Source organism: Nesoenas mayeri, assembly GCF_963082525.1.
Source record: "Nesoenas mayeri genome assembly, chromosome: 1".
Classification (NCBI taxonomy): domain Eukaryota; kingdom Metazoa; phylum Chordata; class Aves; order Columbiformes; family Columbidae; genus Nesoenas; species Nesoenas mayeri.
In genome coordinates, this window is record NC_137541.1 from 95,991,332 (window position 1) to 96,007,300 (window position 15,969).

The 15,969-nt window shown below is 37.1% G+C and overlaps 1 protein-coding gene across 1 annotated transcript in view; it reads right to left on the minus strand.

The window, feature by feature from the left end:
• Positions 1-15,969, minus strand: part of OCA2 (OCA2 melanosomal transmembrane protein) — a gene marked incomplete at both ends in the record, with an annotated part of 177,946 nt that overhangs the window by 101,921 nt on the left and 60,056 nt on the right. Inside the window, 4 exons of the mRNA XM_080345885.1 lie at positions 9,060-9,198; positions 12,701-12,825; positions 13,847-13,903; positions 15,642-15,707. Of these exons, the coding sequence (XP_080202011.1) occupies positions 9,060-9,198; positions 12,701-12,825; positions 13,847-13,903; positions 15,642-15,707 (387 nt within the window). The remainder of the gene's footprint in view (positions 1-9,059; positions 9,199-12,700; positions 12,826-13,846; positions 13,904-15,641; positions 15,708-15,969) is intronic.

Here is a 15,969-nt window from a genome sequence, read left to right on the forward strand (position 1 = left end):
GACAATCCGCCCTAAAACTTTGAAGTTAGCTGTGCTTTGAATAGGACGTTGGACTCCAGGGCCCCTTTCAACAGAATTATTCTGTGATTCCATATTACGCACACTGTAGTGGATCCCAGTTATCCTTTGGGCTGGGATTTTCTGAAATAGTCATGACTTGCCTTTCCAAACACAAGTTGTCAATGATGCTCCAAGGCCAATCACATCCAGCGACTCTGGTAGCAAGGAACTGTCTTATATTCACAGAGCAGAGGCTGTATGAACTGGTGAACCCAGCAGAGCAGCCCTCTCACATTTGGAAGAAACATTGGTTCAAGCCCTGGATACCTCAGGTTGTCCAAACTGAATTTTCAGAGCATCCACAGATTTCCCAGAAACTCTAGAAAGTCATGGGCTCTCCCTGTGACACACCTCTATGTCTCTACAAGGATTACAGTGACTTGCCTTTTACCTAATACCTTTGTGCTACCTACGAACTTTCTGTAATGCTAAGAAAAATTTTAGAAAGCTATATTGCCTCCTACTGAAAGACTTTATTCGGAAATGCCCCGTCCAAAATGTCCCTGGTTCAAAAAAGGAAAAGTTTCTCCATTGCACCACAGGGCACAAAAATAACACACAACACAAGAAACTGATTAAAGTCATAAAGAACTTTTGTACCCAGACAAAGATACTCTTGCAAAAGATCCATAGTTTGCAGACAGTTAAATCTCAAATATAAATATACAGACCTAGGAATAGAATTTGGTTCTATTAAAAATACATATTTCAGCTTCATGAGCTAAAGATACCACCCTTAACTGCTATTTAATGGTAGATTCCTTACCTCTTCTACTCTCTGGCCACTAAAAGGTGAAATTCTATACCTGTTCATTCACTGACCTTTCATTATAACCCGGCTACTGCCATTTCTTTCATGAAAGTAGAAAGAAGACTCTTCAGGAATTGGAATAAGATTATTTTAAGAAGTGGACAGAAAAACGTGATACCACAAAGGACAATAATATACCATCATTCAGTTTGCCTACATAACAGGTCAGCCAGTGAAATGTCTGACATTTCTACAAGAAAGACTTTACAAGTCAATTTTTATAAATGCTCAGAAAGGTTGGCCTCTGGGTATCAAGTGAGAGATTCAGAGCTACAGGAGACATTTCTATGAATGATGAAATCAATATTCACAACTCCAGGAAAGTTACAAATAACAATTAAAAAATATATATATAATATTGAAATTTTGCGAGGCTCAATGTTTTTAAGACCTGCCCCCAAAGTATATAAATTACATATCCCTATGTATATTTCCTTAATTGCAGCCCATTTTAAATGCATTTCTATATGAATTGCCTCTAAGATTGCAGCCAAAAAAAAAAAAAAAAAAGAAAAGAAATCAGAAAATTTCAGCCAGAAAAATCATAATCCTTAAAAACAAGGTGAACTGGCCTTGATTTGGAAAATGCTCAGGTATTGACAATGTGCCATTAAAGAGCTCAGGAAGTATGCAAAATAAGTATTTCATTTTGTATAGTCTCTAAAATGACCTGAGGAGAGATAGAAAGCTGAAAGGAATTAAGCTGCAAAAACATTGAAGTTACACCAGCATAATAACAATGTCTAAATCTGACTGGAAAACATTTTATCTTCTGAAAAACAAAACGATCGGGAAACAGCTAGTTGAGGAGAAATAAAGTAATTAGAGGTCATCAGAATATACTCAACCTAGAATTACCAGAATCAGGAAAATTACTTTTGCTTTTCTTACGCTGGCAGCAATGTGCCCATGTCATAAAGAAGGATGCCAGCTACCAGGCAGAGTATACCAGCAGAAATTCTCTGCAGAGATACTCAAGTATAAAGCTAATTGCTAATGTAGGAAATAAAATCTAAAAAAAAAAAAAAAAAAAAAAAAAAAAAAAAAAGAAAAAAAGGCAAGAAATAGGAACTCAAAGAATCCTTGGAAACTCTCAAATTTAAATGTGTGATGTCTCCATCCTGTGTTAATGGGATTGAATTTAAGTATATTATTGCAAACAAGCACAAAGATTTACAAAGTCACTTGCTTCTACCATTTGAATATCACACCATTTCTAGAGCAAAGCAATTGTTCTTTCTTACTGAAATATCACAATGCAGAAGATTCTTGAATAAAAAATAAAGCACGAGAAATGTGCTGCCTGAAACTCACAAAACTAATTTCTCTATGACAACAAAAATCACATCAACCTAGAAGGCAAACTGAAATGCTGTGGTTAAGAAGGAGGTCTCAGGTTTGACTGATAGTTGAAAGGAATTTAAATAAGATGGACATCACAATGCTCTTTAAAAAAAAAAATCAGATTTAACACAGCTTCATGACGTAAGAGCTAAGCTAACATAGATGAGCCTTAGAAGTGATTTGGAGACATCAGTACAAGAGAAAAAGATTGTTTACTAGATATTTTGGTATCCTATGCAGGAGCTCACCCAAACTTTTCAAAGAGTAGTTGGGCTGAGATTCAGGATTTTGCAAAACTTCTTTAATATCACCCTATTGATCTTCCTTAACTCTGAGATCCCTAGGGGAAAGGAAAATATGTTGCTCTGCTGCAACTGCAGAACAGCTTTCCAATTCAGTCGAAACAAATCGTTTTCTAACAGGGAGAATGCCTATTTCAGGTAAGAGCTTGCATGACAGTATTGTCTGTCACAGTGCAAGGCTGGGTTCAATTCTCATCCCTCACTCTTGGCTTTCTTTCCCATTTCCTTCACAAGAGACTGTGAGTGAAAACGAATCCTGACCATCACTAGCCTTGGACAACTTGTACCCTGTCATGATGAGGAGGCTGAGGACTATTAACTACACTCCTTTTTATGGCTGGTATCAGAAGGGCTCAGGTGAAAAACAGTTCACTGCCCACCCTGATGGTTTAGGCTGGTTGCTTAGTGCCAGCCTCTCTGCATCACACAAAATATACTTTCAGGGAAGGAAAAGGCAAATTTCACACCAGACATTGTCAAGTAGCTCATAGTGAACTGACAGCTTCTGAAGAACTTCAAGAGACTAAAAAGCTTACTTTGTAACACAGATATAAATAATGCTAGACATGAGGAAAGATGTTTTTTGCAATGAGGGTGGTGAAACACTGTCCCAGGTTGCCCAGAGAGGTGGAAGATCCAGATCCAGGCCAGGCTGTACAGGGGTCTGAGCAACCTGATCTAGTTGAAGATGTCCCTGCTCAGTGCAGGGGTGTTGGACTAGGCGGCCTTCGAAAGTCCCCTCCTACCAAACTGTTTTATGATTCTATGATGCAGCAGAAGATAGCAAGATGGTGATACAGTTACTTCATCACTTGTTCCTGGTCCCTTTCCCTCACCCTTGAAAGGGCATGGAACATCTCCATAGAGCCTACATACGTACACTTTGTGGCTGTGGATAACACATTTTGTACCTCCTGAGTTCTCTGCACTGCTGGGGCCAGCATTCAGCATTGTAAAAACACATTAAAGTGCTCCACATGCCTGATGCATACAACAAAATGTCATTTTCATAAAGATTTTCTTTTTCCTGCACAATAGACTGAAATAGAATTGACATGCACAATAGGCAAGAAATACTTTTCTTCCAGGAGATTTCGATTCATCAGATAAATACAATGCATGCTTCAAATGTCCCTTACTTGAGGCTATGCTGATTGTGTTATATTTCTTCTGCTCCCCAGTCAACAGAAAATCTAAAGATTTTGTTTTAGCAAGAAAACAGCCTAAAGGTTCTACTGCCTACCAATTCAGAGCTGAAACAGAGTGGGCATCTTTCCCTGGTTTATACATTTAAATGCAAAGTCTAACATATTAATGTCGTATTAGGAGCAAGTATCATGATGTTTCCCTAAAATACTAAGTTTCTATCATCCTGATTGTTAATTTGTTTTTGCTTTTGGAGGTGTGAAATTAACTTCTAGTAATTCAGACCTTTCCAGAAGAAATCTGACATTTTAGAGCAAAGAGAAACCAAAAATTATAGCTGGATGCAGCAGTTCAGGGAGCAGAAAACACTGTCCTTCTAGCCAAAATGCCCTTTACTTAGTATTTTAAAACTAATAAAATGAGAAAGAGCAAGACTAATATATTATTTCTACACTGGTTTAAACATGCCTTCTAGCTGAGTGACTGAGATCTACATTGTCTCAGCAGTGATTGCTCATGAGGTTGCTGAGCCAGAAATCACTGAAGGTTTAACACAGTTACATGAAGATAATACTTATCTGAGACACCGGCAAACATCCTTTTTTGTCTTGCAATATATTCTTTAATGATTACTTCATGCAGAGTTGGGAAAAAATATGAAATTAGCCATAAACCCATAAATTTTATTTCATATTCCTTACCTAGGATTTAAATTTTTCTTCAGAAAAGGAATCAATGAAATATTGACAGAAAAGGTAGGAGTTCTACAAATTGATTAAAAGTTTCTACAAGCTTGTATCCAGCAAATTCAACAAAAATAGCCTAGTAAACTATGGGAATCCATTTCATTTCAATCCAATCCATTTCAATCCTTCCCGTGCTTGAAATACCTTTCTAGATATATACACAGGATTTTCTCTCTTCCATTTTTCAGAATTGTCTACCTCCATTCATAAATTTTTGGTACCACAATTTTTCATGAAACATAATCAACTAAATATCACATCATGTTAAATTTCAGCATGAAGGCTGGAAGTCTCTGAAAGGCAGAAGAGCAGAACCTGATGGCTACCCATTTTCCAAGGAATTCCTTTTAAATGGCAGAAATAAGTGGATGGTGAAACCCTAAGACTCTCAGCAAACATCAGATTAACAGTACAACCTTTATGACATGCTAACAAACACAGTAAATAATCCAGTGGCTAGCACATGCTAAAACTCCCTTTGCTCTTCTCATTTCCTCTTTTAGGCAGATTAAAGCTCAGTACACTCTTGCACGCTATGTTTACACCATTGTTTTGCTCTGGAGACCTATTCAACATCCATTCCCTAAAGAACTTGTAATCACAGCCTAAGCTTAGAGCACAGGCAACTTCTGATTTCAAAGCCATGACTGTAGATACCTGTGAGATTCCCAAATATAGTGGACTTAATATTCAAAATTTCGGAAAACAACGACCCATTTTGAATATGTTCACACCCAATCATGCTTATAAAAATTGCGTTCTCAAAGTTTGAAGCACATATCTCTTCACCATGAAAATATAATTTTGCTAACAATGGCCTGTACTCTGAAGGTAGTAAAAAAATTTTAAAAGTTTTGTATTCACTGAATGAGTTTTCATTTGTTCTTAATGAAAACTCTTATTTTCCTTCCCTAAAATCACAACATAAATACTATTTTGTGAAACTTCTTCCAAGTCCAAGAACAAGCAAGAATACAACAAATTTTCCTCTCCTATTATGCAAATGTTCCACTGGTTCCAGGCATGATGGTAGGGAATATGTCAGTATTATAAATTAACCATTCCTACAAAGAAAAAATCCTTTTGGCATCCATTTGTATCTCACAACAAATAATCAGACTTATCCCTACATTTTAATGAGTAAACTGTAACAAAAAATCTTATTTATTCAAGCATACTTGAATAAAATATTCTTAATATGACATGAGTTTTCCCCAGAAGCTAGGGAGAAAAATCTCTCCAGCACTACAGTAAACAAAGATTAAAGCATTTCCAACACTATAACCCAATAACAACACCCAAAGTAACAAGGCTGTACTTCATTTCGTGTTGATTTAAAAACCAAGGTTTCTTAAGAAAGCGTAAACTTCCATAATATCTTACTAGGCTGTTTTTAGAGGTTGATGCACAATAGTAAAACTTTGGGAAGATTGGTAAAATTCTCCTCTTGATCACACCTAATAGAAAAACCAATCACCCACATAGTGCCATACGCTATTCAGCCTCCTACAGGGGCAGTTGTCCAAGTACTTCTGTATTTACTATGCAAAAATAACACTGAAAAGGAAGTGCAAGGGGATGAAAAGAGGAATTTCAATGACCATATCAAGGATAAAAATTCTGCAGAATGGGAAAAACATTACCATAATGCTAAAAAGAGGCAAAACCCAGGTATTTTCTGTAAGAAAGCATCGTAACAGATACTATTAAAAATACTGCATTAAGTGCTGGTTCCCCTTTTACTTCACTTTTACTGCTTAAACACTTAAGAAAAATAATAACTTTTTCTAGATACAATCATAGCAGAGATGCCGTGAGTTTTAGAGGCAGATTTAGGGTTGATCATAAAACACTTCCTCATGTCAGCATTTACTAGATGAAGTTTCAGAAACAAGACAAGAGTGTCTATGTTTCTTCTACTCCTGGAGCAGACAGACAAAATTAGGAATCATGCTATGAGTTAAACAGCACAGAGTGTAAGAGGTCAGATGGTCCCGTCCTCAGTCTTGGCTTTATCCAGTTACTCCCGTCAGTGGTCTCCCAGGAAAATTTCCTTTAGAGGGGGTGAGCCCTAAGCAGTGAGGACCTAAGCCAGGCCATGTCATTCAGTCTCAGAGCCAAGGATAGGCCTTTGACCCTCTTTTATTTATATACAGAGGTATAACATTTGAGAATATAAGAAAGAAGTAGAAGCTCCATGGTCCTGTGTTGAATCTGATATATTTTCTTACATCCTCATTTCTGTGGTGCAACAGAGATCTGAAAACAATCAGGAGTGAAAACATCTGGAAAGTTTTTCTGCTTGTTTCAAACACAGAATTCACTATAATGTCACATTTGCTAGGATATTTATATAATAAATCTGAGTCCTCCTAAAATTATCAATATCTCATTCAAGACAAATGTAAAATTGTTTCCCTTCAATGTGATTGCTTAATTGCTTCCCATGTTTATAGCCACTTCTAAAGGTTCTACAGAGACTGTGAGTTTCTGAGAATTTAGGAAAATGACCTGCATGGCAGGTGATAATTATTCTCCTTTAGAAAATATGGTTTAAATAGTTGCACAGATTTCATATTTAAAACTGTAAAATTTAGCTATCAAATCCTCAATCAGGAATTTTACAGAGTCTCAAAACTAATTACAGCACGTTTCAAATATTTTGAAGGTAAACATTCAATTTATTAAATACTATGACCTTTCAAAAACATTTTCCAACCTGGAAAGTCCTTCATTAATTTGAGTGTATTCAGTTAATTAGAAGGCATTCTTTTTTGGCAAAGAAATAGAAACATAATTGACTCCAAATAAAAACTAGAATCTTATACTACTAGTCTCTAACCACACTTGTGCAGGTATTTTCACACTAGCCCATACACTACATTGAATTATTTTAAATTTATTTATTTTGGGGGTTTACGACAACTGGACAAAATGGAAAACACATGTCTGGTGTCCTGACAAGACTTGCCTGTTACATTACTGCCCTTCCTATCTTGATGCTTGGTGGTGGTGCTGGTGCAGGGGCAGGAGAGCAGAGGTGCCCGGGCCCAGGAGAGGCTGCCCCCTCCATCCCAAGCAGACTGCTCCCTGGTGCCCACAGCACTCCAGAGATGGGTGACACACCAAGGGATACCAGTGTTGTCCCAAAAACAGGGTTCTTTACCCAGTGGGCATACAAAATTTAGCACACAGAGACGAGATACTGTTTTATTACAGGGTTGTGCAAGTGTGGATGCTGGAATAAAGCCAGCATGCCAGCAAGAAAAGTCAAGTCATTAATTATATACAAAATTCCATCACTACAGTCAAATCCTAAAGAGCCAATTGGTTACACATTTGTATATTGCATTACATAATCGTTTTAGCATATAATGAGCAACATTCAGCTAAAGGACACTTTATCCAACAGTCTTGAGATATGTCTTAAAGCAAGACTCAACTAATTGTGCAGGCTTCAAAATGTCTAAAGCTGCAAGGTCAGTAGTGTCTGTAGTTCATGATTAGGGGTTTTGCAAGTCACTCTTATCTTTGTTATATGAGCAGACTGACCTAAAACTGAAAGGATTTACATATCTTTAGGTCAGCAATTGCAGACAGGATTCATTCTTTTAAGTGATGACAACAGCGGGGAGCACAGTGCCAGAGGCAGAAGCAGGACTTGATGTCTTCCTGCACCAAGGGTGGCAGGGACAGCTAGAAGCACGGAAAACTCACACAACCAACTCCATGCAGAGGCTGAAGGCTGCAAACATGAACACCTGCCGGAAGTGGCTCTGCCCTCCACGGGGCAGAGAGGGCCACATGGGTGGGAGGAGATGGTGGAACCAGGATGGTTCTGTTGGCAGGGGTCCTCCAGTCCTACCCAGCACCAGCCACCATAGCCTCCCCTTCCCTTTGGCACCAGTCACCCAGCAAAATGACATGATTTTATCTATAAATAGGAGAGCCAAGTGCTGGAAGTTAAAATCTGTCACTGCAGCCTGGGGACACCACAGTGTTGGCAGGAGGTGGGAGGCAGCTGTGGTCTGTGCTTCACGGGAGGAGACCTGCTCTCCTCTTAGCCCTACACCCCCTTGGGCTGCAGCTGAAGGACAAAGTCTCTGCCTGCAGTGGAGATTTGTGTGACATGGGTCTATGGGGCAACACAGACCCTCATGTTGTGGGGTTTGTGTATGGACAACTATTTCTGGTTTGAAATTTCTGAAAAAGAACCAACTTGTCTCAATATATTTAACTTTTGAGAGAAAGCCTATTCTGAAAGAAAAAAAAAAAAAAGCCAAAAAAAAAAAAATCTCGGATTTTTATCTTCATTTTCATATTTCCTTTTTTCCCTAAGTTGTTGCCCTCCATTGTTTGGCTTCCTTCTTCCCTCTTCCATTGACAAATAAACCCACCTCCCACACCAAAAAAAATACAAAGGGAAATCTGGTATTCTCAGCCCATATCAAAATGTCTATTCTTCATCGTAATTTTCTCCCCAAAACATCACTCCATTCTGTCTGGTCATCCTACTAAGAAAGGAATAGCATAGCAGAAGAAGTGGATTGTTTTCTGTATATACGGCTGTTTAGAGGAGGAGAAGGTTCAACACTGCGTAAGTCAACATGTATACTTAGATTTAGTAGCTGAACAGCTTGCAATACATACCTTCTTTCTCAGCTCCTCCTTTGAAACAATAATCACGTTTGGAGGATCCCCAACAGCTGTGGCAGCCCCCCCAATATTTGTGAAGATTACTTCTGCAATCAGGACATGCCTAGGATCAAGATTAAGAACTTCGCAGAGCCTGCGGCATAAAGAAAATGAAAATAACCTCTTATTCTATGACTAGATTACTTTAAATCTTAAAAATAGTCATTCCACTGAAAAATTACAGGATTTTAAACATTCATATTTGTGTGTGTATATTGTTAAAATTTAATTGTGCTAAATTATATGTGCTACATTAATTATAGCAATATAAATGAAAAAAATGTTTTTTACATTTATAATGCAATAATTAATGGTAACAAAAATTATGCATTCAAAAAAGTATTTAATTAAAAGTAATCAACTACACAGAAAATATATTTTCAAATTTTTGGCATCATACAACTTTTAAACCACAGTCCCCAGCTTACACTGACCTATGGAAAACTATGCTGGGCGGCTGCAGGCTCTGCACTTCACCATCAGTTAACTTTCATGAGGGAAGCAGTGGTAGAGAATTGCACAGGCAACCTATAAGCCATGAATGATCTGTTAGAGACCTCAGCTTTCAGCCTAAGTTCACCCAGCTTATTCTGTTGCTATTTTTCCTCTTCTCTAAAAGCTCGATCACAAGTATTTCTATTTGTAATGCAAAAAGAGTAGAAAATACATATTCTTCATTATTTTAAAAAATCTCAAAATATTTTAGCAATTAAAAAATATTTAATCCTTCTTTAGTAAGATGCTTTTTTAATAAGTAAAATTCTTCTTTAATAAGAACCATCTTAAGTACTCTGGCAAATTCTGGGATTGACTCAGTATCCTCATGATCCATTTCAACTCAGAGCCCACTTACACACAGTAAGATTCACACAGACTACTTTAACTAGCACAAATTACATTTACTCACAGATCTGCACAATCCACTAATTTCTGAAGGAAACATTTGACTTTAAACTTGGGCCATGGTATTAAGGGCTGAAAGTTAAGGTCACACCTAAGGACTTAGGAATAAGGAACGACTCCTTTTCTGTTCATGGCTTATCAAAATGTTGCTCTGGTGTGTCAGGATGGAATCCACATTTACATTATTGTCCTCTCTACCTAATATAGGGTGGGAAGAAGAGTGGGCAACAAGAATCCTTTCTTAGGGCTGCTTTCACTGTAGTGCTGTCATATGTTTCCCTGTATGAAGAGCTAAGCTTTACTGTTCAGTCTAAGTGTGTATTATTAAAACCTATATTTCAAAGAGGAAAGAGTGTATTGCATAGAAGCTCAACTTGATAGACTTACGCTGTCACCAAGAGTGTCAATTTAAATCTCAAAAAAACACTGTAAGGTGACACAGAGATCAACATGTAAAAACTCCAGAACAAAATAAGTGTGCAAAAATACGCTATTTACCCAACAGTATAAAATTATGCTGTTGAAGAGTACTTTCTTGTAGTGCTGGCCCAATTGTACCAATTGTGGTACAAGACCAAAATCATACTTGTAATTTTACCTCCTTGATTTCTGAATGTTTCAAAATATAACCTTAGTTTATATTTAACTTTTCCTTAGTGATTCTTTCTTTTTGATAGCCTGAAGAAAGAATATATGCCAAAAAAGGCCAAGCCCAAAGTATAAAACCATCAGAATGTGTTAGCTATTATATACGGTAGGATCAAACTTCCTCAGTTTACTTATCCTAGTTACACAATTTCCCACATGAACAACCATTAGCCTTTTCCAGTTCCCAGTAAAAAGTAACTTGAAAATACACTATAGCTAAAAGGGAGTAGTTATGTTTTTGGGTGTTTTTATTAGCTTACAACAGAGTGAAATAAGGATCATGTTTTATGTCTTGTTAACAGAAATATAAATCCTTATGTTCATAGAGTCAGTAGGATTTTCTGCAAGCTTTATCTCCATGGCAATGACAGCACAGCACAACCTACTGAAGCTGTAGACAAGGGCTGAAGACAATGTCAGTAAGATAAAAACAAAAAATGACCCCTAGTATGAAGCTTTTAGAAACAGGCAATTATTTAGTTTTACTAAGCAAGATAATTTTTTATTTTAGCTTTGATATTGATTCAAATACAAATACAAATGTTGTTTCCTGCATACTGAATTCCCTCTTCTTCAGTGCAATTCATTAGTATAAAACTAAAGTACTTAGTATACATTTAGTATAAAACTCCATTACTTAAAGGGTGGCTACAAAGACAGAGACTGTCCCTTCACCAGGAGTCACATGGAAAAGACAAGGGGCATGAGTACAAGTTGTACTGGGAGAGATTTTACCTCAACATCAGAAAAACAAACAAAAAGAAATTATTGTGAAAACAGTCACTGGAACCACCTCTCCATCACTGGAGGTTTACAAGATGCAACTGAACAGTGTGCTACGTGATCTCATCCAGGCTGCCTTTCCCATGAAATGTTGGACCAGATGATCTTTCAAGGTGCTTTCCAACCTGGATTGTTGTATGATTCTTTGCAAATCGAGTAAATGCTCTGCCTGTGAACTGTTCATGATGCACTGATGTCTGGATTTCAATCTATTCCAAGTTATAGTTAATTCAAAATATTCTACAACATAGCTAAAGAAAAGTTGGTGCTTAAGAGTTCCAGTGATTTTTATTGCTAGAAGTGAAATTATTGATTGGAGTCAGGCAAAGTGATCTCTTTAAAATATAATCTGACAGAAGACAAATGGAGCTTTCATTCATCGGCTGTTTCCCAATCTAGAATAAATTCCACTTGCAAAATTGGTTTTTACTGCTTTACACTACATTTTAAAGAGGAAGCATATCTTAACAGAATTTTGTGTGCTTTAATGTGATGATGACTGCAAATATTACATCGCTCAGGATTGTTTTAAAAACAAACCAGGTTTTTCAGAAACTGAACTGGATTAACCAGATTTTCCTGGCCAGACACAGGTTAAATTTAGTTTAAACAGTAATTTATTATCACACATTGATTAAATGTAGTTGCAAATCATGTGTTATTAATTTACAGATATATGAAGTAATTAACTTCACTGTTCTCTATTAAAACTTCCAAATATCTAATCTCAAATTGTGGAATTAACCAGTGTCTATATCAATGTCACGATCACCATCAGATTCTCATATTCCAAAACAAAGCTTTTAGTTGAAATCTGGGGAGTTTTTTAATTTATTTGTCACTAGTATTAGAAGGGATAACAACTTCACTAAAACATAAATTACTATCTAAAATTGTATGTCTACATTAGCCAGTAAGGGACAACACAGCTTTAATTAAAAATTTCTCTCTGCTTACAGGAAAACAAAAATCATTTGGTGCAATATGCTATTGCAGTTCAGACTTGCAGACAAACCAGAACAGTTAGCTGCCAAGGCAGTACAACAGGCTTCAGATATGTGCTCACTATTAACATAAAAGGGAAAAGGCAAAGCATCCCTTTGAAAATGTTTGTTCTTTACTCTGCTACAATAAAAGTATTTGAAGTTTTGATTTCCATTTTGATTTCCATCAAAAGAACTCCAAACAAACACTTTGCACACATGTCTACTACTAATTGCTGGCCATAAAACACCAAATCCAAACCCATAACAATAAAGTACCTTATGGTTACTGGAGTAAAGAGCAGCATAGTGGTAACATTGTCCAGAAATGCAGAAAGAATTGCAGCAATGAGGCACAAAAGTGTAATCATGGCCCACACCCTGCCTCTGGAGAATCGATAAGCCTAATAAAATCAAACAAATAGGAACAAAATTAAGAGAATAATCACTCTATCTTAATTTCAAAACATGATAGATAAAACAACTTCATCAAACATGAGGCAAGAGTGATCTCAGAGTATTTACTACTTCATGCATCTCCAACAGCACCCTCTCCAACACTAATTAATTTAGCGAGGAAATACTTTGTGAAAGAAGGCAAATATTTATATCATGCAGAGGAAGAAACAAGTCTGAAGAGACAATGTGTTCCATCACCAGGCATGAAGAGGGTCTGTGGCAGGAGCAAGGCTGAGCACCCACCTTCTGCCTGTCCCCGGGTGGGCTGAGGCACTTCAGACTTCCCACCCCCTCCACATGCTGGGACACCTTCCCCATCCTCAGAGCAGCACGGAGGCGGCTGCACAGTCTGGGCATCTATGCAGACAGGGGTTGTGTCCACTTGTGTTTTTTTCAGGGGTTCTGTGCTCAAAGCAGTCTTCCTTGTCACTTCTGTTTTCTTTCTGTCTACCCTTTTTAAAAATATTAAGCTTCACAGCAGGTGAAGCAATCTCTCATCATAGCTAATGCTTTGCAACCAATCCATCAGAATTACCCTTTTCATGTAATCTTTGGTTTTGCCACTGTGCAAAGTTCTGTGGCCATTTAGCATGTGTAATTGTAAAGCTAATGATCATTTCCATACTTCCTCTCTTCCACCGTCAGGCATAAATACGGATTTCAGTTATAGAGGAACTGCAGTCCTGGGGAATTCAGTGAAATAACTCAGCTTTATATTGTCCATGTATTTATGTACCCTGCTGGGGCCTTTGCCTTTCTCCTGTAGAAAAAGTATTGCCTTAAAGAATTCCTTTCATCCCTAAGAGACTTCTCAAAATTACAAGTTGACAACTCGCCTTTCTAATATGATATGTACACACTGCCCTAAGAAAGGTTCTTCAAAGAAAGTGCTTGGTGTAACAGATCTGATCAAATACTAACTTGATTAATACAGTAACAGTGAAGAGTACCACAAAAAAAACCTACCTTTACTGCACAGTAGTCAAAGAATCCAGTCTCTGAAAATATAGCCACCAAAATCATCTACCAAAAGATGAAGAAAAAAATACCTTGCAACTGAATTATTACATAAAAACAGAGCGATGTAGTTTGTGACCCTGGCAAAAGTCCTTCTAAACTGACTGTGCTGGTTTGACTGAAAATGAGTTAAAAACTTAGAAACCTTCCTTTTCCATAGCTAGTATGGTCATTGTCTGGATTTAGTTTGAGAACAAGAAGATAACACACAGTGACATAGTTAATTTTTTAAATACTGGTCTAAGAGCCTCTGAGCTCTGCCCACAGGTGTGAGGCAGCCAGGAAGAGGGGCATGGATGGGGAAGACTTTGACTGACATGCAGACTGATCAGTAAGAATATTACATCCCATTAACATCATGCTTCATATCTAAGAAGAGTCAGGATCTTCCGGCTAGCCCTCTCTGGACAGGTATGAAGACCTGTTCAGCCTTTTGCCATTTCTGCCATTTTGCAGAGGCCTCTGGGCCTTTCTGCCTTTGCCTCTTTTCTCTCTCCAGGATCGACTGTTCAGGACCAGGGTGCTGCTGCCTGGAACTGGCTGCTAGGTGTGGATGGAGTTCATGAGGAATTGCATTGACTATCTTTTATTTTATATTTTATTTTCCTTTATACATAGATTAGTAGTAGTGTATCAGTGTTATTTTTTTATTTTATTAAACTGTGTTTATCTCAATCCACAAGTTTCTCCTTTCTCTTTTGATTGTCTCCCTTATTTGGGAGTTGGGGGTGGGGAGTGAGCGAACAGCTATCCTGGTTATATTGCTAGTTCAGGTTAAACCATGACACTGACAAAGTCCTGAGAATCCGATCACCTTCCTATTAGGATATCAATTATAGCTGCCAAATATCTCTTGTTAATGCATTATATGGTGAAATTTAGTCCTCAACATAAACATTCTACAAATGTTATGCTAGTCTGGTTGAATTTTATCTGTAGTGACTAAGTGCATATCATACATTAAGTACTCAATGTATTTCCCTTATGTCATTAATCAAGAAAAGCCAATAAGTGTGCTTGTTTTCTGCAGTAATGCTCTACAGAATGCAGAAGACAGCAGTTACAATAATTACTTGCACTTTCCCACACTTCTGAGAGGTTTCCTGTCCTTTGTTCTCAACAGGTTTTTTTTGGCTTTCTTTTTTTTTTGTGGGGAAGGGATTGAGCAGGGAGCAGTGTCAGGAAATAAGAAAAGCTCAGAATGGCAACTAAGTGTAGTTTTGTCTCTTATATTGTATATTTTGTGTTAGAGCTTAATAGCACTTGGACAGCTGTACCATAAATAGCTCTGGGCAAAGTGATTACAACAATATATTATTATAATCTAATCAGATATTTCTCCTCCGTTTCTGGTTTGCTTTTTTTTTGGCTCCAAAAGTAGCACTAAGAGAAAGAAAATCACTTTTCCAACAGAGTGTGTATGAGGAAGGTTTTGAGTAAACAAAATTAACAAGATAAATGAGAGTGATAATACTTGGCACTTAAACAGGTCTCTCAATTTATAGACTTCAAGGATATTTTTACTATATTATTAACACAATTTTACAAACAAACAAAAAATAGAAACGATCAACATTTTCCAAAGGCTCCTTCAGAGGTCTGATCATCTTCCTTTTTGATAAATCCCTTAAGGCCCACATTTTCATCATATTATGTCTCAGTAAAGTACAATTAACAGGGAAGCATCTCTATATTGAATGTAATTATTTCAGCACATTTAGAGCAAAAGATACGTTTTAGTTACCATTCCAAACAGCAATGCCAGTGTTTCATAATCAATCCACTCCACCACTTTGACCATACTTGGCCTCTGCAATCAAAAAATACAATTACCAGTGAAATGCCACGAAACACCCAATTTGTGATTAGCTATGAAATATAAACTCCGCTTAATTGAAGAACCATTTAAATAAGCTATGATGGAAATTAATGTGTTCCTACAAGGTACACAAAAAGGACTCTTTATTATTGCCATTATTACTATTATTATTACTACTTTTGTTATGATTGTTACTAATTTAAAGTACAGCCAGCATCCTAAGCAGGTCATTATCAAAAGCCTACATTAGGCT